This window comes from Garra rufa, chromosome 7 (assembly GCF_049309525.1).
Source record: "Garra rufa chromosome 7, GarRuf1.0, whole genome shotgun sequence".
NCBI classification, from domain to species: Eukaryota; Metazoa; Chordata; class Actinopteri; order Cypriniformes; family Cyprinidae; genus Garra; species Garra rufa.
This window is the reverse complement of record NC_133367.1, coordinates 27,762,963-27,786,648: the sequence shown is the minus strand read 5'-3', so window position 1 is coordinate 27,786,648 and position 23,686 is coordinate 27,762,963. Positions and strand designations below refer to the sequence as shown.

The following is a 23,686-nucleotide window of genomic DNA, read 5'->3' as shown; positions in this document are numbered from 1 at the left end:
TCAAAACTGAGGGTTTTTAGTCAAATAAATGCTGTTCGTCAAAAAACCCAGAAGAAAAGGTCAATATTTCCACAGAAATGCATATTAGAATGATTTCTGAAGGACTATGTGAAAATGAAGACGCTGAAAATTCAACTTTGCATCACAGGAATAAATTATAGGTGACCCTGGACCACAAAACCAGTCATAAGGTTAAATTTTACAAAACTGAAATGTATACAACATATGAAAGCTCAATAAATAAGCTTTCTATTGATATATGGTTTGTTAGGATAGGACAATATTTGGCCGAGATACATCTATTTGAAAACCTGTAATCTGAGCGTGCAAATAGAAAATCACCTTTAAAATTGTCCAAATTAAGTTCTTAACAATGCATATTACTAATCAAAAATTACATTTTGATATATTTACAGTAGGAATTTTACAAAACATCTTCATTGAACATGATCTTTACTTAATTCCCTAATGATTTTTGGCATAAAAGAAAAATCGATAATTTTGACCCATACCGTGTATTTTTGGCTATTACTACAAATATACCCCAGCGACTTAAGACTGGTTTTGTGGTCCAGGGTCACATTTTAAAATGTATTAAAACTCAAATGAGTTCTTTTGAATTGTAATAATATTTCAGAATATTACTGTGTTTTGATCAAATAAATGCAGTCTTGCGAAGCAGAAACAATTTGCAAAAACCTTAATTTTTTTACCAACCCTAATTTTTTCAAACAGTGTATAATTGGCAAATTGCAGGAGTAACAAGTATTTTGTGTCGATTACCTGAGTAAGCGCGTAATTGTTTTGTAATTATGTTCTGTTGTGGTTAATATTGCTTTTCTGTTTGAACCCATTGAACATCCACAAACTGACCTGAGGTGAATTTAGCATCTGCGTTGCTTATGAAATCCAAGTTGTTTTATTTCTGAGACTTTGGACTTGGTTTAAAAGTGTAACTGACCGTCCGCTGTTTGTCAGCGTTGATGATGCATGATATCGCGATCCAGCTGAAATACTTGAGCCGTTTCTCATGGTGGAGCTGAGGTGTAGTTCAAGGTTGGTCTGCATGGGTGTGGTGATGATGGCTTAAGTTGTTTTGTCTGAAGGATGACTTGAGGTGGCTTTTTGTAAATAAATTGGGTGGGACCAACTTGGTGTCACAAGAAACCACCAAATATAATCATAGCATGTAACAAAAACTTTTGGAAATGCTTGGATTTGCTCCTGCAGCCAAGAATATCCCAATATGTCATGTCTGTATGTGCCGGGTGTTGTCGAATCCTGGCGTACCATGTTGACTGTCTATTAGGCAACCAGCTAAGCCACTTGGCACCTCTGAAGTGAGTCGTAACGGGCATGTCTCTGAATCTCATGCCACGCCAAGGACAAGCCTGAAGACCAGCTGTGAGCTTTGTTGAACAATAATAGTTTTGTAGCTAAGTATACTTAGTAGAAATAAGGGCTGGATGTTGTATATAGGAGTTCATCTGCACCTGAGAACTGAGAAACACTCCAGAGCTGCAGTATCTGAGATGGTGGCCAGTGGTAAACAGGAAGGGCTGGAGACTGACACATAGCCACTGCAATCGAGATCTTTTTACTGTTCGATTTCAACTTCCTGATCATGTCAGATGAGGAAAGGCAGGGGAGGAACGCTGGAGACTTATTGATGTGACGTTTTTTTTTTTTTTTTTTTTTTTTTTTGAAAGACGCTTCTGTTTTGGCTGTGGGCCAAAAAGTGCATGCCGTTGTATTAGAGTTTGAGCGTTTCACTTTCAGCTGACTGTCGTTATCAGTAAGGTGTGGTTTGTGTAGGGGTATCCTGCCAGATAAGAAAACACTTTATTGGTCATTGGTTTCATAAAAACTTATGAAATAGTAAATAGAGCTGAAGAGATTGTTTCAGTTATGTAGAATTGAAAGTTTGGATATGTTGGCATAGTTTGGATATGTAAAATAATATTTAAATTACTATTTGGTGTGCAATTTTTTTTTATTAGGGTTAGTGTTTTTTTTAATACTTATACAATTTTTTAAAACTGTTATTAGGAATAATTTAGAATCATAATTTCCTGAAGTTCAGTATTAACGCTTGATTTTGTTACATTTTTAACCTTGTATTTACTAAAAATCTGTATTATTTTGTTGTGTATATTAAACTTTTTTTCTTTTTTTTATAATATATATTCTTATATTTGTTATTTTTGTTTTATTATAATACAATATATTGTTGTGTAGTTAAAGAAAGTTAAAGTAATTTCTTGTATCCCAATTTAATATGTAGGGTGTGTTTACATTTTTTAATGGCCAAACCTGAATCTCCTGAATCATGTTTTATTAGATTGTGCTGATTTTTAACCCTGTGAGATTTTTTGTTTGTTTGTTCATTTAACTCTTTTGAAGAGATTTTTAACTAGGGGTGGGTATCGTTTGAATTTTATCGATTTCGATTCCGATTCCGATTCCACTTATCGATTCCGATTCTTTTCGATTCCCAGTTTCGATTCCGATTTGGTAAAAAAAAAAACAACAAACACAAAAGTCAAACATTAATATATTAAACATGTTTATTTTCAGTGCTAGCTTGCAACATATTATTTTATTACAGGGGTTCTCAACCTTTTTTATATCAGGGCCCCCTTCTTCTCGGGTCAGTTTTGCAAGGCCCCCCTATGCCTGACATTTCCTCTAAAGGTGTTTATTTTTTAACCTTTTTTATTAACCTAAACATTAGTTTTGCCTTTTTATTTTCTCCTGCATGTTATTAAAAAAAATCAAGCAAACTTTAAATTAAAGCTATACTTTTGAATTTAAAAGAAAATCCTCTGCTCTAACTTTTTAACATGAATACACACATACAGATTTAAAGCACCTAAATTATTTAATTCAGACATTCTTCACAACTTCAGAGTACTCTTTCTTAAGTGACTGAATATCTACTGTTTGTATTCATTATAAAATAAACATATAAATGAAAAATACAGTAAATACATTGTAAATCTGTTTATGCTGGTGCTCATATGTGCTTAAACACCACTGGCCCTTACAAGATCCACCTCTATGGGTAAGCATTCATTATAAAAAACTCACAGGACATTCATTTTGAAAACTATGCAAATATTTTGAAATTTCACGCAAAAATACTATGGATCAGAGCACCGAAAGCATGAATAGTTTGTGAATCAACAGCGGACTTATGCGTGCCTAATGTACGACTCCGATATACAAGAATGAATACATTAGGCACGCGCGAGTTCGTTACTATTACTCTGGTCATCTTAGCCTTTACATTACCGGGAGGGTTTGTTTCATGCAGCCAAGAGATAAAGTAGATACCTGTCTTCCCGCGGGGGTATAAGTGACTTTTATGTGGGCTTTTCCGGGACGAAATAACATATATTCCTTCTGGAGCGGGCGGGCGCAGGACTAAAATCCGTTCCTTGCAGATCTCTAAGATGAAGTTTGCGTGCAGCGGTAGATTTGTCTTCGGTTTTTACAAAGCGTAGACACACTTTTAAACGCTTACCGTGATCCATCTTTTCGACTGATGTTTACATTACCACGTAAAGTCCTGGCCGATTGCACGCGCGGAAGGTCCTGGCAGATCACTAGATGGAAAAAATGCAACCAGGAATCGAAACGAGGAATCGAAATTTTAATATTATAACAAGTATCCGATTCTTTATCTTAAGTATCCGATTCCAGAATCGGAATCGATTTTCGATTCCCAACCCTATTTTTAACAGTTTTTAACTTTAAAAGTTAAGAAGGACTGTTAAATGAGTAATTGTGATTAATCGCATAGAAAATACGCTTGTTTACATACTATATGTGTGTGTACTGTTTATATTTTTTATGTGTATATATATATATAAACACACACACACATGCATGTATATTTTTATAAATATTTATATGTATGAAGAGTTCTCTTGCAAAAACATATAACTTCAAAATTGTTTTTTCATTGTGTGTTCCAGTCTACATCAAACTGCAGTTTTTTTTATTTATTATTATTTATTAAGTAAAAGTAACAAAAAAATAAAGCTAACTAAGACAAAGCACAATAAAAACGTGATATAATAAAAAACATGATTTTTGAAAATTAAAAAATTGAGTTATCACAAATGTTTCATATATAACCCTTAATTTAGTACACTTAAGGTCGTCCGAAATTTCCGCATGTTAAAAAATAAGTACTATCGCATGTTGTCAATCATTTTTGAACACTGCATCCAAAACTTTTGTCCGTCATAAAGAAAATGGATCGGGTCCAAAGTAGTTCACTTTCAGAACAAAAATTTACAGATAACATACTCATCCCCTTGTTATCCAAGATGTTCATGTCTTTCTTTTTTCAGTTGTAAAGACATGTTTTTTGAGGAAAACGTTTCAGGATTTCTCTCCATATAATGGACTTACATGTTGCCCCCGAGTTTGAACTTCCAAAATGCAGTTTAAATGCAGCTTCAAAGGGCTCTAAATGATCCCAGCTGAGGAAGAAGGGTCTTATCTAGCGAAACGATCTGTTATTTTCTAAAAACATTTTACAATTGATATACTTTTTAATCTTTACACAGAGTACAGACAGAGCTCGACAAGACGAGCATTTGATGTAAAAGAGTATATAAATTTTAATTTTTTTTTTTTTTTCAGAAAATAACCGATTGTTTTGCTAGATAAGACCCTTCTTTCCTCAGGCTTTGATCGTTTAGAGCCCTTTAAATCTGCCTTATGGAAGTTCAAACTCGGGGGCACCATAGAAGTCCATTATATGGAGAGAAATCCTCAAACAACATAACTTCCTTACGACTGAAGAAAGAAAGACATGAACATCTTGGATGACAAGGGGGTGAGTGCACTATCTGTAAATATTTGTTCTGAAAGTGAACTACTACTTTAATGGAAGATTTCACCCAAAAATGAAAACTGTCATTTACTTACCCTCAAGTTGGTCCAAACCTGTATGAGTTTTTTTTTTTTTCTTCTGTTGAACACAAAAGAAGATATTTTGAAAAATGTTGGTAACCAAACAGCCATTGACTTCCATAATATGGCAAACCATTTTTGGGTGAACTATCCCTTAAATATTTAATATTAGTTAATATTTGTTTAATTTAAATTTTATATTTAAACATTTTATTTTTAATTCCCAAAATGTAAGAGTGTAACTATTAATAGAACTTAGGTTTTGCTTCTCGTACTGTTCATTTAGTTTTATTATAGGCAAGGTTAGTAATGCCTGTGATACTAATAAAACACTCTAAAAGCACTATTTATATATATTTATAAGGCAAGGCAAGTTGATTCAAATTCTTAAAGTTTATGTTTTAATCATGATTTAAAGAGGGAATTGACGTTATATTGAGTAATAAACTGCATATTTATATATCCAACGTGTAATTTTTTCACCAGGGCATTGAGTTGTGTAGGAAGGGGGCTTGTGATGAACCAAGAAGCCAGTTCTGTGCTTTTCTAGAGTTTCTCCAGCAGTATTTTCCGCTGTGTGTCAAAGCTTGACTCTGCTGACGCGGCAACTCTGGAACTCTCTGTGTGCCGTAGTGACATGAATACACCATTAAGGTATTCATCCAGGAGCGAAGACTTATGGGTCCTTGCACACCTCGGACACATTGGGGCTTATTTGTTTTTCCTATATGTGTGTTTTGCCCCAGTATAGAACAGATCGTCTTTAACGATATTGTGGTCCTAGATATAGCTTGGGTTTGTCCTTCAACATAAGTCTTGGTCTTATTCTCCGCCAAATCGTAAATCTAATCACTTGGAAAACTAATAGCACACCTCTCCTCAACAAGCCGCATGATTTGTGGTACTGTACAATGAACTCCACAAATTAGTAAATTAATACACATTTGCAAAGTTCAGAATCATGTCTGAGGGAATTTGCTTCAGTGTTTGATTAAAATGGCATGCGGAACCAGGCCGATCCACTTGTTTCCCCTCATCAGTTCTTGTAGATCTGGCTCTCGGCCCGACAGACCAGAGAGATTAACTGCAGAATCCGGCTGCCATTCAAAATAAGTGCTTCAATCTAAATTAAGTCCTCAGCCGATTAGTTAAGTTTGACAACGGGATTATGAAGGTAAACTGTCCGTATGGATTCGTTCATACATACTAGATTTGGAACGATTGAATGGCTCTCATAGACCCAAGATTGTTTGAATGCATCTTGTTTGCATGGTTAAACGGTTAGACGTGTGATTTTTACAACTTTTCCAAGAAGGTTTTACTGTGTTTTATCAAGCTAATTAAACCACGTAATATAATTAGGCTGCTTTGCAGTCATCCGATCCCAACCGGATTTGTTTTTTGTGAAGTCTGCAAGAAATCAAAATGAAAACTAGTTACTTTGTAAGCACACATTGCTAGTTAATCCACTCAAAAATAATTATTTGTCTTTGTAATCTTTAATTAAAATCTGAAAATTTACTACCGCTCTAGAAAGGCATTCCTTCGCTAATGTCAGTTTGACGGCTTAGCCGAAATATTCTTAGCCACTCCCCATCCAACTGTTAGTTTACTGCGAGCAAAAGATGTTTTTTATTTAATATTCCAATTTAGTTGGAAATGCGTCATTGTACTAAAGTAAATTAGGTAGCAACTTCCAGTTCATGGACTTTATAGATGCAGCTTTTTAAAGAGGGATTTACTCTTTTAGCATGCTAATTAAGGGAGTGTTTACATGACAACTTTTTCTATCATAAACAGAAAAACTTTTATGCGTTTTGGCCGTTAGTTTACACAACAATGGCATTTTGGGTGCCTGAAAATGCTAACTTTTGGAAATATGTTTTTTAGCTGTTATCGTGAATCCGTCTGAACAGGGCAGTGTTGTGAAAATGTTGGCATCTGTATTCTTTTTAAAAGGGTCATCGGACGGAAAACTCACTTTTCCATGTTGTTTGAACATTAATGTGTGTTGGCAGTTTGTGTACACAACCACCCTACAATGATAAAAATCCATCCAGTGGTATTTTTTTAATCTTTAAAAGTAATATCCTGTTTTTAAAATCTGGTTATTCTCTGCTTGTCGGTCTAACGGCACACCGACAGATTCCGCTCCCATGATAGTTGATTGACATGAGCGCCTTACCTTAGACCCACCCTCACCGAGCTAAAACAGTCCGACTCCAATCGCCATTGTGTCGACTCAGGTGCAGGGGAAGACGAGTGTCTCCGATTGAGGGGTTCTGTTGTTGGAGGTAATAATGAACGTAGCAGTCATCATTTACTCCCGACATCTGAGCCGCTGAAGACGCAGAGGATTAACGTTACTTTCGTTTTTGAAAGGAAAGCGCCGATCCCGATCTACATATGCGTCTATGTTTGTGCAAATCATTTGCGATGCAGCCTCACCCACAGCAGAAGTGAGTATAAGGGTTTTTTATGCATCTTTGCAAATGGCCTTTCTTAATAATGTGTTCGTTAGCAAGATTACGGCTCGTCATCCCATGGCAGAGAGGATCAGGGCGAGCAGATCTCATTAGCATTTAAAGCGACAAGCAACAAAATAGCTCACTCTAAAAAGGGCTGATTTTGACAAGGTAATTTTTTTTTACACTACCATTGAGAAATTTTAACCAAAGTATGTTATAGATTTCTCATTAAGACCCTAAAGAATCATACCAACTTGTGAAAAATGGACATCCGATGACACCTTTAAAATGCAAAGGAAAGACGTCAGTTTTAAGTAAGTTGTTGTCATGTAAACGTACCCCAAGACATACATACTATACGGTAAAGCTAAAGCATCACTTGCTCCACTGAAAAATAGGGATGCAACGATACCATTTTTTCAAAACCGATCCGATACCAAAAGTTCTGAGTATCGGTCGATACCGATACCAGGCCGATATCAGTGGGGGTATTTTACCTTCAAAACTAAAGAATGTATACAATTCACTTTGTCATTAAGATTTATTTGTTTTAGGTAAAGCAAGAAATACCAAATCTGCTTGCACATTGTTGGATAAAAAAGGGTGAAAAAAGAGATGCATGCATGAGTGCAATCAAATTCATAAATTCATATTAAGATTAATGTTTTAAAAATAACATTTTGACAACAGAAATATTACAGATATAAATAACTGAACAGATCTGCCAGCAGATGGCGGCAAGACACTGATTTAATTACTGAGTCATTTCATTCATTTGATTCGTTTGAACGGATGGTTCATTCAGGAATAAAGCAAGTGACTCTCTGTTTGAATGGGAAATTGAATCATTTCACTAGATTTGTTTAAAAACGCACGTTCATTCATAAACGAAACCCCGCTGTGTTTGAATGGAGATACGCAGCGGCTCAGTTGTGACTTGTTTCAGATTACTATTGACGATGAAATAGAGCAAAATCAGGCAATAGTGTTATAGTTAGTCAATGCAAGTCATTTAATAATAACTTCTTATTTAACTGCTGTATTAAACAATCGCGAAGTCCTTGTGTTCTTTTGCGTGATGCCTCTGAAGACGCTTGATTAAATTTGTGGTGTTGTAATTCGAAACACTACTTCCACCTCTTGAATCTTTGGCTTTGCAAATATTACAATTTGCAGTGCTACTAGCTGCTGTATCAAGAGTAAAATATTTCCAAATCAGGGACATGTTTACCGCGCTGAGGTAGACTTTTCATGTGAAAGTTCCCTCTGAACTCGCCTGTCACATTCACGTCACATGTGGTTGTGTAAGCAGCGCAACGGATTTTAAATGTATTTTATTTTTAAAGCAATGTTTTAAAATAATTGTGTTCTTGTGTGAACTATTATAGTTTTTACAGAAGACTATTATTTCTTGCTATTTATTCAATCAAACTCTGGTAACGGTATCGATTTTGGATCGGTCACGCATCACCGATATCCGATCCATTCAAAAAGCATGGATCGGCGTCGATACCGATCCCGAGTATCGGATCGATGCAACCCTACTGAAAAACCAGGCAACACTGGACACACTTAGCTCGAGAAAGCTACCTCCCAATTCAGAACGAGCAAAGAAAATAACACAAGATATCACCTGCTTCATGTGCAAAGGTGGACTAGACTAGACTGTAATTCGAAGAGTTGCGTTTGACAGGCGCATACAACATTTATGACAGGTTTTCATGAAAATGTTGGTCAGTTACCAGGGATGGAAATTAACTCTTTTGTCCACTGGCCAGTGTGGCTGGTGGATTTCAAAATCTACCAGCCACTAAATGTTTTTACCAGCCACTTTGTTTTTAACCGACAATGTGTAGCTGCATGTGAAAATTAATACTACAAGATCTACTATACTTGAGCAGTTTATTTAATCTCAAGTCTCAATAAAATACTGACATTTTCACCGAATTTTTCTATCATGATACAGAGCTATCTTCACAACTACACAACTTATAGACCACATACTATAACAGCCTAGATATTTTATGTAGCCTAATTTGCGCGCATTGGGAAGTCGCTCTCTAAACGCAGGGTATTAAAGTTGCTTTTTTTAGCGCGAAACTCTCAGCAGCGTAGAGCGTGCATTCTAAAATACAAGAGATTACTTAACAAAACCATTTGGGTGGACACCAACGGGATTTTGAAAAGCGAGTCCCCAGTGGAAATTACACGCCTGTGGAACTTTGCTGCCGAGTTATCATCTGATGTGAATGAATGCCGCGTTGTACAGTATATTGAGAAAGACGCGCCATGAATTGCATCTGACAGAATGTGCGCTGTAGCACGAAATACAATATATTTCTTAATTTTTTTGAAGGTGTGCCTCCGCTAAAAGTGTCCGTCTTCTTCTTCTTCATGTGTTTTACCGGCAGTTCGCAACCAACGTTATGGTGCATTACCTCCTCACGCCGTCCGGTCGAAGTATATTATTTTTATTTACCCGCCACGGTGGCCGGTGGGTGAAGCGAGTTTACCCGCCACAACACAAAATCACCCACATTTGGCTGGTGGCGGGTGCTAATTTCCATCCCTGTCAGTTACCATTTTGCAGTGCAGCAATAAAATTGCAATAAATTAGTCGTTATAAAAATAGTCGTTAGTGCACTCTTAAAAATAAAGGTGCTTTAAAAGGTTCTTCAAGCGATGCCATAGAAAAAACATTTTTGGTTCCAAAAAGAACCACTTAGTCAAAGGTTCTTTAAAGGACCATTTCTTGCTTACCTTTTTAAAATCTGAAGAACCTTTTTTGCCACAAAGAACCTTTTGTGAAACAAAGGTTCTTCAGATGTTAAAAGTTCTTTATGGAACCATTTAGACAATTTAGAACCATTTAGACTTCTATGGCATCGTAAAGCACCTTTATTCTTAAGAGTGTGGCAGCCCTAGTCTGTAGCACATAACATAACTAAACATGCATCATTGTTTTCCTCTGTTTACAGTCCACACGACAATGCGAAAACTGCGTTTACAAATGTATCCACTTTAGAGAGCATTTTCCTTAAAGGAGTAGTTCACTTTCAGAACAAAAATGTACAGATAATGTACTCACCCCCTTGTCATCCAAAGATGTTCATGTCTTTCTTTCTTCAGTCGTAAAGAAATTGTTTTTTTGAGGAAAACATTTCAGGATTTCTCTCCATATAATGGACTTCTATGGTGCCCCCGAGTTTGAACTTCCAAAATGCAGTTTAAATGCAGCTTCAAAGGGCTTTAAATGATCCCAGCCGAGGAAGAAGGGTCTTATCTAGTGAAACGATCGGTTATTTTCTAAAAAAAAAAATACAATTTATATGCTTTTTAATCTCTACACAGAGTACACACAGAGCTAGACAAGACAAGCATTTGAGGTTAAAAGGTATATAAATTGTAATTTTTTTTTTTTTGTAGAAAATCACGTTTCGCTAGATAAGACCCTTCGTTCCTCGGCTGTGATCGTTAAGAGTCCTTTGAAGCTGCATTTAAACTGCATTTTAGAAGTTCAAACTCGGGGACGCCACAGAAGTCCATTAGATGGAGAGAAATCCTGAAATGTTTTCCTCAAAAAATGTCCTTAAGACTGAAGAAAGAAAGACATGAATATCTTGGATGACAAGGGGGTGAGTACATTCTCTGTGAATTTTTATTCTGAAAGTGAACTACTCCTTTAACAAAAACGCTTTCTCGGTGTGGACGGAAGGCCAAAGCGGAAAGACAAATATGCGTTTTCAAACGAAAACTATTGAATGAGTTATGAGTTGGCTGTAACGGTCATGCTTCAAAAGAGATGCAACCTCAAATGTAACTTATGAAATGGTTATAGCATGCTAATTGAACCAGGGCACTAAAAATATCTAAGAAAAAAAAAAATACAAGTTGACCTCACTAATCAACAAGTCATATGTGGTGACCTTCGCTAGTAATTACTGTAAATTAAACGCACTTTGGTGCTGCCCCAGTTCTGGTTATTCTTATCTACCAATTTGACTATAAGTGATCTGAAGGCCAGTGTATTATAAGTGTGTGCGTCAGTGTACATTTGCACTCTAGTCTGTTTGAGATCACAGTGGGGGATGGGCAGATGCGCGTGCATGCGTGTGTGTTTGTGTGTGTGTGTGTGTGTGTGTGGAGAGGGGGTGGCTGCTCGCGACTGTTCTTACAGCACAAGTTATTCTTTGTGCCCACGTGAAAAGCAATCGGCTGTACTTTCTTTTCCTTCGTCCTGTTGCTAGGGGGCACACCAGGTGGATCTTCCGGCAGATACAGGGTTAACGACGTCCATTTTGTTAGGTAACACCCTCGTGGCCTGATCTGTCTGTGGTGTTAAAATGGCAGGGCTTAACCCTTGATATGCAGGACTGGAGCCGGCAGGGGCACCTTTGACTCAACCCTCTTGGCAGCCACTTCGTCATTGTTGGATGACAAGACTCACTGGTTGTGAGAGATCCAGAGGAACATCTGTAGTACGTTAGGCGCTGCACACTTACCTGGAAGTTTGTTTTTCAGTGCTTGCCGTCTGATTGGTTTCAGAAATGTGTTGGTGACGCAATAAGGAAGTCCTTCTGAACTGGACAAGCTCGGTTAAAGCAGCTCTACTGTCTTTCTCAGGAAACACTTAGATTTGGACACAGTAGTCCAGTACAGTTTGGCCTGTGTCTTGGTTCTCAGCTGTTAAAGGCGACTCGTAACAGAAAAAAAAAAAGTTTTTTGCCAACTTGAGCTTTTGATATTACTCACACTTGGAGTTAAGGGTTTTTCAAAAGCCTTACCACAAAGTGTTACATTTTGAATTATAACTCATCCAGCTGGAAGTCATAGATACTTTTGGGTTTTTTAGGTTTGTAACCACTCCAGCATCATGGCTGAAATTTTTATTTGCTAAGCCATAGACAAATTCATTCAAGTCACTCAGTTCAATTTGATATTCAATTAAAAGTAACACTTTAAATGATTCAATAAGGGATATTTTTCTTGCTCAGTTGTTCAGCAACTTGTGTGGCCAACATTTTCACTGGCCCCTCAACACACACACACACACACACACACACACACACACACACACACACACAATTATATATGTATCTATGTATAAATAAATAAATATTTTCATATACTTTTTAAGCATTTTGTTTTTACAAAGAAATATATTTAACTATATATTTTTATTTAAACTTTTTTTTTAACATTTATTTCAGCATTAATTTAATATTAAATATATATTTTTCACATACATTTTAGCTGTTACTGAAAAAAATTACAGCTTAAATTTATAATCTTATATTTACAAAAATGTACAATTAAATGTAAATTTTTAACTACTTTTATTAATGATGATTTAATAAATTTAGTTTAATGTAATTTTATTTAAATGTTATACACACATTTTCAATTACATTTTTTAAATAAATTTTTCTCTACAAAGACATATTTTGTTACTTTTATATTATATTTATTATATTAAATATTTATTGTATATTTTTCATATACACTTAGCTGTTAATGAAGATTATTTTCTTTTAAAGAATATATATCTTAAATTGATCATTTTATATTTACAAAAAAATTTTTCCCCTTATTAACATTAATTTTAAATTGTGTATGTGTATAATTCATAGTTTAATTACATTTTAGTTTAATATAATTGTATATAAATATTAATTTAATTTACATTTTTCATAATTCTTTCTTTACAAAGTATATTTTTGTTTAAACTTGTTTTCATTTTGAATGTATGATTTTTACATTTATTATTTTAACATTAACATTTCATATTATATATTTTATATTTTATATTAAATGTCATATTACATTAAATATGAATGCCATTTTCACATATAGACTAAGCTGTTAATGAAAATTATCTTTTTAAAGAATATATCTTAAATGTATAATATTATATTTACAAATTTCCATTTAATTTCCATTTTTATCAGATTATTATAATGTATAATTTTTTACATGATTTTAACATTAATTTATATATTTTATATTAAATATCATATGTTATATAAAATCTTTTTAAATATATCAATTTCCCTTTTTATAATTAAATTTTTGTTAATATAATTTTAAATATTATATATATATATATATATATACATACAGACATTTTCATATGCATTTATTTTTAAAGTATTCATACTTTATACTTTTAAAGTACAATTTTTTTTAATTTATATTTTTATATTGTATTCCATTTTCATATATACATTTAGCTGCTAATGGTTTTTTTCTTTATAAATAAAAATATATTGTCTTTTTAAAGAAAATATATTGATTAGTGTGTATATATAAAATTACATTTGTAAAAACAGAAACAATTCCCTTTTTAAAGTTAGAATTTTTATGAATCATTTTTACATTACAATATGTGACCCTGGACCACAAAACCAGTCATAAGGTTAAATTTGACAAAACTGAGATTTATACATCATATGAAAGCTCAATAAGTAAGCTTTCTATTGATGTATGATTTGTTAGGATAGGACAATATTTGGCTGAGATACATCTATTTGAAATCAGAAATCTGAGGATGCAAAAAAATCAAAAAGACTGAGAAAATCACCTTTAAAGTTGTCCAAATTAGGTTCTTAACAATGCATATTACAAATCAAAAATTACATTTTGATATGTTTACAGTAGGAATTTTACAAAAATCTTCATGGAACATGAACTTTACTTAATTTCTTAATGATTTTTGGCATAAAAGAAAAATCAAAAATTTTGACCCATGCAATGTATTTTTGGCTATTGCTACAAATATACCCCAGCGACTTAAGACTGGTTTTGTGGTCCAGGGTCACATATATTTCTGTACAAAGAAATTTTTCATTAATACTTAAAAATGACGTGGTTATTGTACTTCAAACCATACAAACCAACTTTTTTTATGGAAATTAATGGCACACATTGGCAAAACATTACTGATTGGGTAACAATTTTTCAACCCATTTTTATTCCTGCCATTACAATTAATCCGTTTCATTTCAACTAAATCTCATGTCAATCTCCTACATAATTTTTCCTAACTGACAAGTTTAAAAAGTCCACAAGCAGAATTTGGAAATCAAATGTTCAAGTTTGCAGTCAGTCAATCAACCAACTGTCCCAGGCCAGCGGGTCGTCCTTATTGTTGAGCAGCTGAACGTACCGATCCAGTTTGGGTTGTATTGCCACCATGCTGTGTTGTTGTATAGCGCCAGCGATGCCTCCTATTGTCTAGCTCGGCCTGCACCCTAAGGGCAGTCATTACATCAGACGACTCTTCTTCAGCTAGGCCCCGTGAGGATAGTCACCGCACTCCCAGCTCGCCGCGGCGTGGCATGAACAGACATGTTTTTCACACAGCTGCGACAATCCAGTACACCACCATCGTGCTCTTAGTGCTTTATTGCGTCACAGAGATTCGACCATTTCCGCAGTGGAATTGTTAGTAAACAAACAAATGCGCGACCTTTATATGCCATGTGGTTTAAATGACATCACAATCTAAATCTGATTAGCAAAACCCAAACACTGATGTAAATAATCCTTTGCAATATGTTTGTTATTAAAGAATTAATCTTCCGTTAGAAGCTACGAAATTGATGAGCGAAAATGAGTCTTTGACTCTTTTACGAATGGCTTGGATTCATCACATCAAACCCTGTTGTTGAGGCTTGAGTGCTGCACAGATCTGATGCCATCCGGTTCCCATGAGGCTTTGCAAGCCACGTGTCTGCAGCTTTAGCGACAAGCATCCATTTCCTAACCAGAACAAGTGGCTTGTGTATGACTAAACTGGTCACTCGGTGTGGAAACATGGCAGTCCTGTTCTCAGTATGACTGCAACGTTTCTTAGACGAAGATGATTCGTGAAAATGAGTCTTTACTGTCATATGTTTAATGTCTCTACAGAAGAGACTTCTTTTAGCTAATGATTTTTCTGGCCGATGGACATGTGATTGTGCAATGGACTTGGTGGACTGCATTTCTAACTGTCAGTGTACATTGACAGGTTTGGTGACCTACTTTTAAAAGCTGTGTCCAGTCAGTACTCATTTACATTGACAATTATATCTGTGAAAAAAAAAGTTTAGAAGCTGATGCAAATGTTAGAAAGGTTAGGCCAACTATTTTAGATAACATAGTTTGTATAATAGATGTGATTCAAATGGGTGTGAATCGTTCAGATGACAGTGATATGATTCAAAAGTTAACTGTAAATGATTCTGTTTAATTTCATTCAGCCAAAAATAAAAAGTCTGTCATGATTTACTCACTCTCAAGTTGTTTCAAACTTGTATGAGTGTCTTCTGTTGAACACAAAAGAAGATATTTTGAAGAATGTTGGCAACCAAACATTTGCTGTTAGGCGTTGACTTCCTTAGTAGTTTGTTTTCCCATTTTGGGTCTTAATCATTTGATTCAGTTTTTTAAAATGCAGTAATAGGATACTTTTGCTACTATATATTTCAAGATGAATGCCTTTCGGGCTGTTTATTTCACCAGAAGTCTTCAGATGACCCTTCTAATATGATGATTTGGTAATCTGGAAACATTTATTATGACTATGAAGAATTATGATCAATATTAAAAACAGTTGTTCTGCTTAATATTTGTCACAAATTGCTCAGTTGTCACAAATATTTTCTGCAAAGTTAAATTATAATATGCAAAATATGGTCAGCTTTATTTTCTCTTAGCAACTGCACTATTAAACATTTTATTTCAGTTAGGGCTGGGTGAAATGGCCAAAAAAATAATCAATAATTTTTCATCATCAAATCAGTTGATATTGATAATTATCACGATAACTTTCAAGTATTTTAAGTTTAAAGGCAGATTTTTGCTTTAAAATAAAAGTTGTAGAAACCAGACCATCAATTGTGGTTTTAAACTACTCTTTATGGTCATAACTTGACAAACATTTCACGTTTTTGAATACACTTTTCAGTTTTGCCTTAACAAGATAAATATGTTATTAGAAGTTTTTGCATGTTCTAATGAATGATATTGTTTTAAATCATGAAACCGGTTTGACGAGTATCTTTGCAATATTAATATTACTGTTTTTGTCTCCTAGAAATGCACATTTGACAATAGCTTGAGTTGACGGTAACAGCCAAGTGATGTAACAACCTCTTTTTATATGGTGAAATTTTAATTATTCTGACTGTTTGAGTTTTATTAAAATTAACCGTTGGCCTTTCATAGTAGCATACATTTAGATCATGATAACCACACTTATAGCACTTCAATACCATGGTAAAAATGTAACTATGGTTTCTAGGTATTTGTATGAAAAACAGTAGTCTAAATACATTTGGTATATATCCACAAATGCAATGGCTTAATCAAAAGATACTGTAATTATATTTCATTACTCTTTTAATACATTTAATACGTGTCTACATTAATAATATAATTTAATATAATCTAAATAATATAATCTCAATTTGATATGAATCACACATTTCTGCCACAATACCATAGTACAGTTAGTGTAAATCCATGGTGAATGATGGCGACTTGTAGATTTAAGTCTTCTGACTGTATCCTTGTGGACAGTGTTTTTCCTGTTTGTCAGCACTGTTACATCTAGCTTTAAACTAGTTTGAATCACAAGTCATTTGTGTTCTTCACTGAATTCAAGTGCATCACACTGATTCTCACAGCGTTGTTTAGTGCGCATGTGACCGAGACTCATCAGCGAGTAAACGCAGCTGTTCTAGTAAACTCGCACTACGTTGCCGCTTGCACTTTGAGCCGAGCAAATAAACGGTCCGTGTGGTGCGGTACAAATGAGTAGCGCTGTTTTGTTCGGCTTTTGTGCTCGTTTGTGCTTTGTACTCGTTATCGTTTTATTGTGAAAAATTGTATTGGGTCAACCCATGTTTTTTTTTCTAGGGTCAATACCGGTTATTACAGATCAAGTAGTCTGATAACCAATATTTTGAAGTAATGTATATGTCTGGTGTAAAAATGAAAATGGATGTCAAAATTAAGAATAACAAGGGTTCTGACAAAAACTTTTTTTTTTCAAATCCTTTAAAAATAATTTAATCGGCAAATCTGTTTTTGAAAACGGCAATAACGATAATCATAAAGCTTAATATCAGCACCGATAATCGTTAGAAATTGCATGTAATGAAACTTATTGTTAAAATTAATAACTAGGGCTCTGACAAAAACTTTCCTTAAATACTTTCAAATTATTTTTTCGGCAAAACGGTTTTGTAAATGACCGATAACCATAAAAAAGCTTAATGTCTGCACCAATAATCGGTCGAAATTGCATGTAATGAAACTTAATGTCAAAATTAATAACAAGGGCTCTTACAAAAACTTTCCTTAAATACTTTCAAATTATTTTATCGGCAAAACGGTTTTGAAAATGATGATACCGATATCCATTGAAGCTTTATATTATTTTCCATAATCGGTTAAAATTGCTTGTAATGAAAATTCATGTTAAAATTAAGAATAACAAGGGCTTTGAAAAAAAATGTTTTATAAAATACTTTAAAAAATATACTTCACATTCTATCTGCTTTGAAAATGACATACCGATAACCATAAAAAAATCCTAATATGAGCACCGATAATCTGTCAAAATTGCTTGTAATGAAAATGTCAAAAGTTTGAATAACAAGGGTTATGTCAAACACTTTCTTTAAATCCTTTAAATTATTTTATTGGCAAATTGATTTTGAAAATGACCAACATAATAACCATTAACAAAAACTTAATATCAGCCCAGATAATCGGTCGAAATTGCTTGTAATGAGAATTACTGTCAAAATTAAGAATAACAAGGGCACAAAAAAAACTTTAAATACCATCAAATTATTTCATCAGCAAATCGGTTTTGAAAATGACAATACCGATATCCATTAAAAAAGCTTTATATCAGCACTGATAATTGGACGAAATTGCTTGTAATGAAAATTAATGTCAAAATTAACAATAACAAAAGCTCTGACAAAAACTCTTTAAATAATTTTAAACTATTTTTTTTGGCAAATCGGTTTTGAAAATGACGATACCGATAACCATAAAAAGCTTTATATTAGTTTCCATAATCGGCTAAAATTGCTTGTAATAAAAATTCATGTCAAAATTAGGAATAACAAGGGCTCTGACAAAAACTAAAAAAAAAATACTTTTAAATTATTTCATCGACAAATCGGTTTTAAAAATGACAATACAGATATCCATTAAAAAAGCTTTATATCAGCACTGATAATCAGTCGAAATTGCTTGTAATAAAAATCAATGTCAAAATTAGTTATTTAACAAAAGCTCTAACAAAAACTTTTTTTGAATACTTTAAAATTATTTTATCGGCAAATCGATTTTGCAAATGACCGACACAATAACTATAAAAAACCTTAATATCAGCGCAGATAATTGGTTGAAATTGCTTGGAATGAAAATGAATGTCAAAATTATGAATAACAAGGGCTCTGACAAAAACTTTCTTCAAATACTTTCGAATTATTTTATGGTCAAATCCAGTCATTTTGAAAATGAGTGATATCGTTATCGATGTAGAAAAATGCTCATAATCTGTTGACCCCTAGCGATAATTATAGTTATCATTTCATCATTCAGCCCTAATTTCAGTTGTGGTTGTGTGATAAGCTATTTCAGTAGTTTGGAGGCAATGTCATTTGCTTCTGTGGCAGTCATTTTACTACAGGTTTATTACCATTTTAATTATCAGATTATTCAATAACTATTTGATTAATGTCCAGTGCAAACAATTGATAATGAGTGTTTTTTGTTACGTACACTGAAAAATAATTTTTAGATGGTGTTAGATTCACTTTTTAACTTCTTTAACAAAGTCTGAAGTAGTATTTTCTTTAAAAAGTACTCTAGTAATCAATTTACAACTTCGAACTTTGAACTTAGGTTTGATGCTCTTCATAATCATGTAAATAATTCATCATTTCCAGGTATTTTTTTGTTATCTGTAAACAGTTCTACCCTAAGCTATTTCATTACCTGTAAGTTGACTGCAGTCTTTAAAAATCCTTATCTGACAGCCACCCACAAAATGGAAAGTGTATCAAACAGTGAGTCACATGGATCAAAAGACACTAAAACTTTCTTTTGAGAGCCCAGGTTCTCAAATCCTGCGATTTGCATAAGCTTGTTTGTATCGGCGTGATCATGTGCACTTCTTTTGTCTAGTCATTTGGTTTATTGACTACCTTTTATTGTGGAGACCACTGTGGCGGTTGTTATTTAGCGAGCAACAAAGGGGCGGACACTTCCTCCTCATCTCTGAAAGACTTGTGTTTTGGAATGCGTGCGGCCCTTCCCCCCACTGGCAAAACTCCTGCGTCTGTGTGGCCGCATTCGCTGCCAGTCAGTCTCTCAAGGGGTTAAAAACCTGCTTCAGTCTCTCGGCTGCGTCCACCGACCGGTTCAAACTGGTTTTCAGGGGAACTGCTTTATGTGTCCCATGGAATCTTGGGAAGGGTCATGTGGAGCCCCAGTGATGTCATGGCAGATGAGAGCAGGCCTCGGTGTTGAGTCAGCTGTCTTGCTATCAGATGGCTGATATCATATGTAAGACAGGTAGGTCGGCACGTCTCCTATGTGCCTTCTTGTAGCCAAACGATGGATTTGCTTCCTGTAAGTGGTTGTTGGGGTTTGCGTGCATGTTTAAAGCTCAAAGCCTGGCATAGTTCAGGCTTCTTGCTTGGTGCATTTGTCTTTCCTGTTTGTGGTTTTTATAAGAAATGTCAATCTGTGACTTTACAAACCTATCTGTCTTGTACAGGTGCAGTCATCATATACTTATAGTTCTCAACCAGTGGGTCGTGACCCAAAATAAGAGGTACACATCTGTTCTGAAGGGATTAACGGGAAAAACCATGTCAAATGCAACTAATCGTTTAGAGGATGTAAAAGCCGCACATTCGCATTCTCACAAGCTCGAAGGGAGATTGTTACAAATTTATGTTTGGACCGGTTGCATGGCTTGCCATCATCCTCAAAAACTATAAAGAGAACTGCACAATGGGAAAGAGAGTACGATCCAGGCTACTTTAAAAATAGGGGCTCAATGAAATAAACGTGGTTTGTGGTTTCTGCAGTGGTTTGTGCATGTTGGGAGGCAAAAATGTTTAAAAAGTAAACGCTCAAACTGCAAAGACAAGTCTTGTTGTTCAAAAGAGGCAATGGAAGCACATCACAACGAAACTTTATTATAACTTTTTTTTCTATTTTGGTAGTATTAATTATTTTATTATTTTTAAATGTTTTTTATAATTATTTGACTTTATTTAACCTCTTTCACTGCGTTTTAGTAGTATTCAATATTTTATTATTTTGAAATGTGTTTTTAATGATTTATTTATTCAACTTATTTCACTTTTTTGTATTATAGTAGTATTTATTATTTTTAAATGTTTTTTTTAAATAATCATTTTACTTTTTATTAGGCTTGTAATTGAACTTACTTAACTGTACTGTACTGTATTTTTAGTAATATTATTTTATTATTTTAGAATAATGTGTTTAAAATTTTACTTTGTATTCAACTTATTTCACTTTTTTGTATTTTAGTAGTATAAATTATTTTATTTTTAAATGTTTTTAAATTATTTCCAAATAAAATATTTCACTTTTAATAATATTAATATTTTAAATGCGTTTAAAATAATTTTACTTTTTAATATTAATTCAACATATTTCACTTTATGTAGTAGTAGTGCTTTATTTTTAAATCTTTTTAATTATTTTACTTTTTATTTATTCAACTTATTTCACTGTTTTATTATAATTTTACTATTTTTAAATGTGATTTAAAAATAGTAAAAATGTGACTTATTTATTCAACTTATTTCACTTTTTAGTGATTATTTTATTATTTGTGAATGTGTTTTTAAAAAATTTAACTTATGTATTCAACTTATTTCACTTTTGTATTTTAGTATTTTATTTTCAATGTGTTTTGTAATTATTTTAAAATAAAATATTGCACTTTTTGTATTTTAGTAATTTTATTATTTTTAAAATGTTTTTTTTATTATTACTTTTTATTATTTATTCAACTTATTGCATTTTTTGTATTTTAGTATTATTTATTATTTTAGTAGTATTTTATTTTTAAATTATTTTACTTTTTAGTTTTTATTCAACTTATTTAACTCGTTTGTATTTTAATGAATTTACTATTTTTAATTATTTAAATCATTTTACTTATTCAACTTAATTAACCTTTTTATATTATATTTTATATTGTGTAATATTTTATTCATTGAATATTATTTTAAATAATTATTTTACTTTTTATTCAACTTATTGTACTTCTGTGTTTTAGTATTAATTTATTTTTACATTAATGTGTTTTTCAAAACAATTATTTTACTTTTTATTTAATAAAACAAACTTTTTTATTTGTTTATTTTTACAGATTTTTCTTTGCTTTGTTACAAAAAATAAATTCTATTTATTTATTTTATTTTTCATATATATGGTCCTTCGGTCTAATTGGCTGAGAGCCTTATTCTAGTGATAACAGCACTCCAACTGTTTCTTTAGGCAAGAATGTACTTGTTTAGACTTTAAATATGCAGTTTGTTTATTTTAGAACAAAATTTCTATTTTTTTTCTATTCGAAAATTTGCTTTGATGTTTTTGGAGATGTGAGCTCCAGGGCGTCAGCGGCCGTTCAGCACTCATGAACCCACCAAGATTAGCCTCTCCTCAGCCAGATCTTCTGGAATTTGCCGCTGGCTCTGATGTCTCTTTAGTGGTTTACCACAAGATATAATTTGTTTTGGGTAAATCTAATGAGCAGTCTTTGGTCTCAATATTCTATTATTTGTTCCAAGCAAATAATTTTGGCTCGGGGCAAAATCTCATCACGTTGTATTTTATTAACTTCAATGCTGTAAATCAGAGCGTTGCCTTTGCACTTTTGACTGAATTGCCTAACAACTTCAATAATGTGTGTATATATGAATATGCCTGACTCAGAGATATTGTTTTACAGGTGAGAAGATGTCGGAAGACGCAGTGCGTCAGACACGCAGTCAAAAGCGGGCGCTGGAGCGAGATGCCCCTTCTTCGGAGGCCGACTTGAAAAGGGTCAAGCTGGAGAGAGGAGAACTGGGAGCTGTAGATGGACTGAAAACCAAAAGCGAGCAGGCCAACAAGGTGGCTAACATCCTGCGGGCCGGGGAGGTGAAGGCCACCATCAAGGTGGAAGTACAGACCAGCGACGAGCCCGTGGACATGAGCACATCTAAGAGGTAAGGCTGAACATAAACCCACACTTTTTTTATTCCCAGGCTCATTTAAAATGAAATGCAATTGTTGATCTTTGATAGTAGTGACCTGTGAACTGGAGAATTAGCAGGATGTTGGTCCTGCTGGTTCGCTTTTATGTTTGTGTTGCGGGCACTTAACCTCATGCTGCTCCGCTGAGACTTATGCTAGTAGCTCTGAATATAAAGCATCTGCTAAATGCAAAGTCAACAAGGTGTCAAGTAGATGCAAAAGAGAAGAGCCTGAACTCGCTGTGGTGGTTAGGGATGCAACGATTATAGATTTTGGTTCTACGATTATAGTCTGAGGAGTAATCACGGTTATCACGATTATTATTCATTCATTAATTTCAAAACACTATTAGTTAAGAAAATCACATGAAAACTCTTTATATTTTAAAGCAAGGGTCACCAAACTTGATCCTGGAGGGCCGGTGTCCTGCAGAGTTTAGCTCCAACTTGCCTCAACACAGCTGCCTGGAAGTTTCAAGTATACCTATTAAGACCTTGATTAGCTGGTTCAGGTGTGTTTGATTAGGGTTGGAGCTAAACTCTGTAGGGACACCGGCCCTCCAGGACCGAGTGTGGTGACCCCTGTTTTAAAGTGTTATTTATTGCTGCTCAGTTACCAAATAATACAGCACAAAATAATAATAAAAAACAAACAATAGTCCATTTCCAGTCCAGTAATAATTTTACACTGAAAATAAATAACAGAATAATAATAGTTATCATTACCAATATAAAAGACTAAAATTAACTTAAATTAACTGTTGTTTAATTTGTAATAATTCGTCTAACACATCGTTTGTTTACGTTGCACTGAAAGCCGTGCACAACTCTCACCACTACAGTGATGATTCATTAATATTTAATTCCCTACCAACGTATTTCATTCAAGTAATTTGTCACGGAATTTAACTTAGTTATGCATTACCTGTACTTTAGCATGCAAAACTGGATGGTACCCAAAATAATCCCAAACTGCCGACTTCAGGCGCTTCT

General features: G+C 33.8%; 1 protein-coding gene across 1 annotated transcript in view; it reads left to right on the top strand.

Annotated features, from left to right (window-relative positions):
- The window catches only part of LOC141338082 (uncharacterized), a 28,670-nt gene extending 6,000 nt beyond the window's left edge, over positions 1-22,670 (top strand). Inside the window, exon 2 of the mRNA XM_073843646.1 lies at positions 22,408-22,670. Within this exon, the coding sequence (XP_073699747.1) occupies positions 22,408-22,670 (263 nt within the window). The remainder of the gene's footprint in view (positions 1-22,407) is intronic.
- The last annotated feature ends 1,016 nt before the right edge of the window (positions 22,671-23,686 follow it).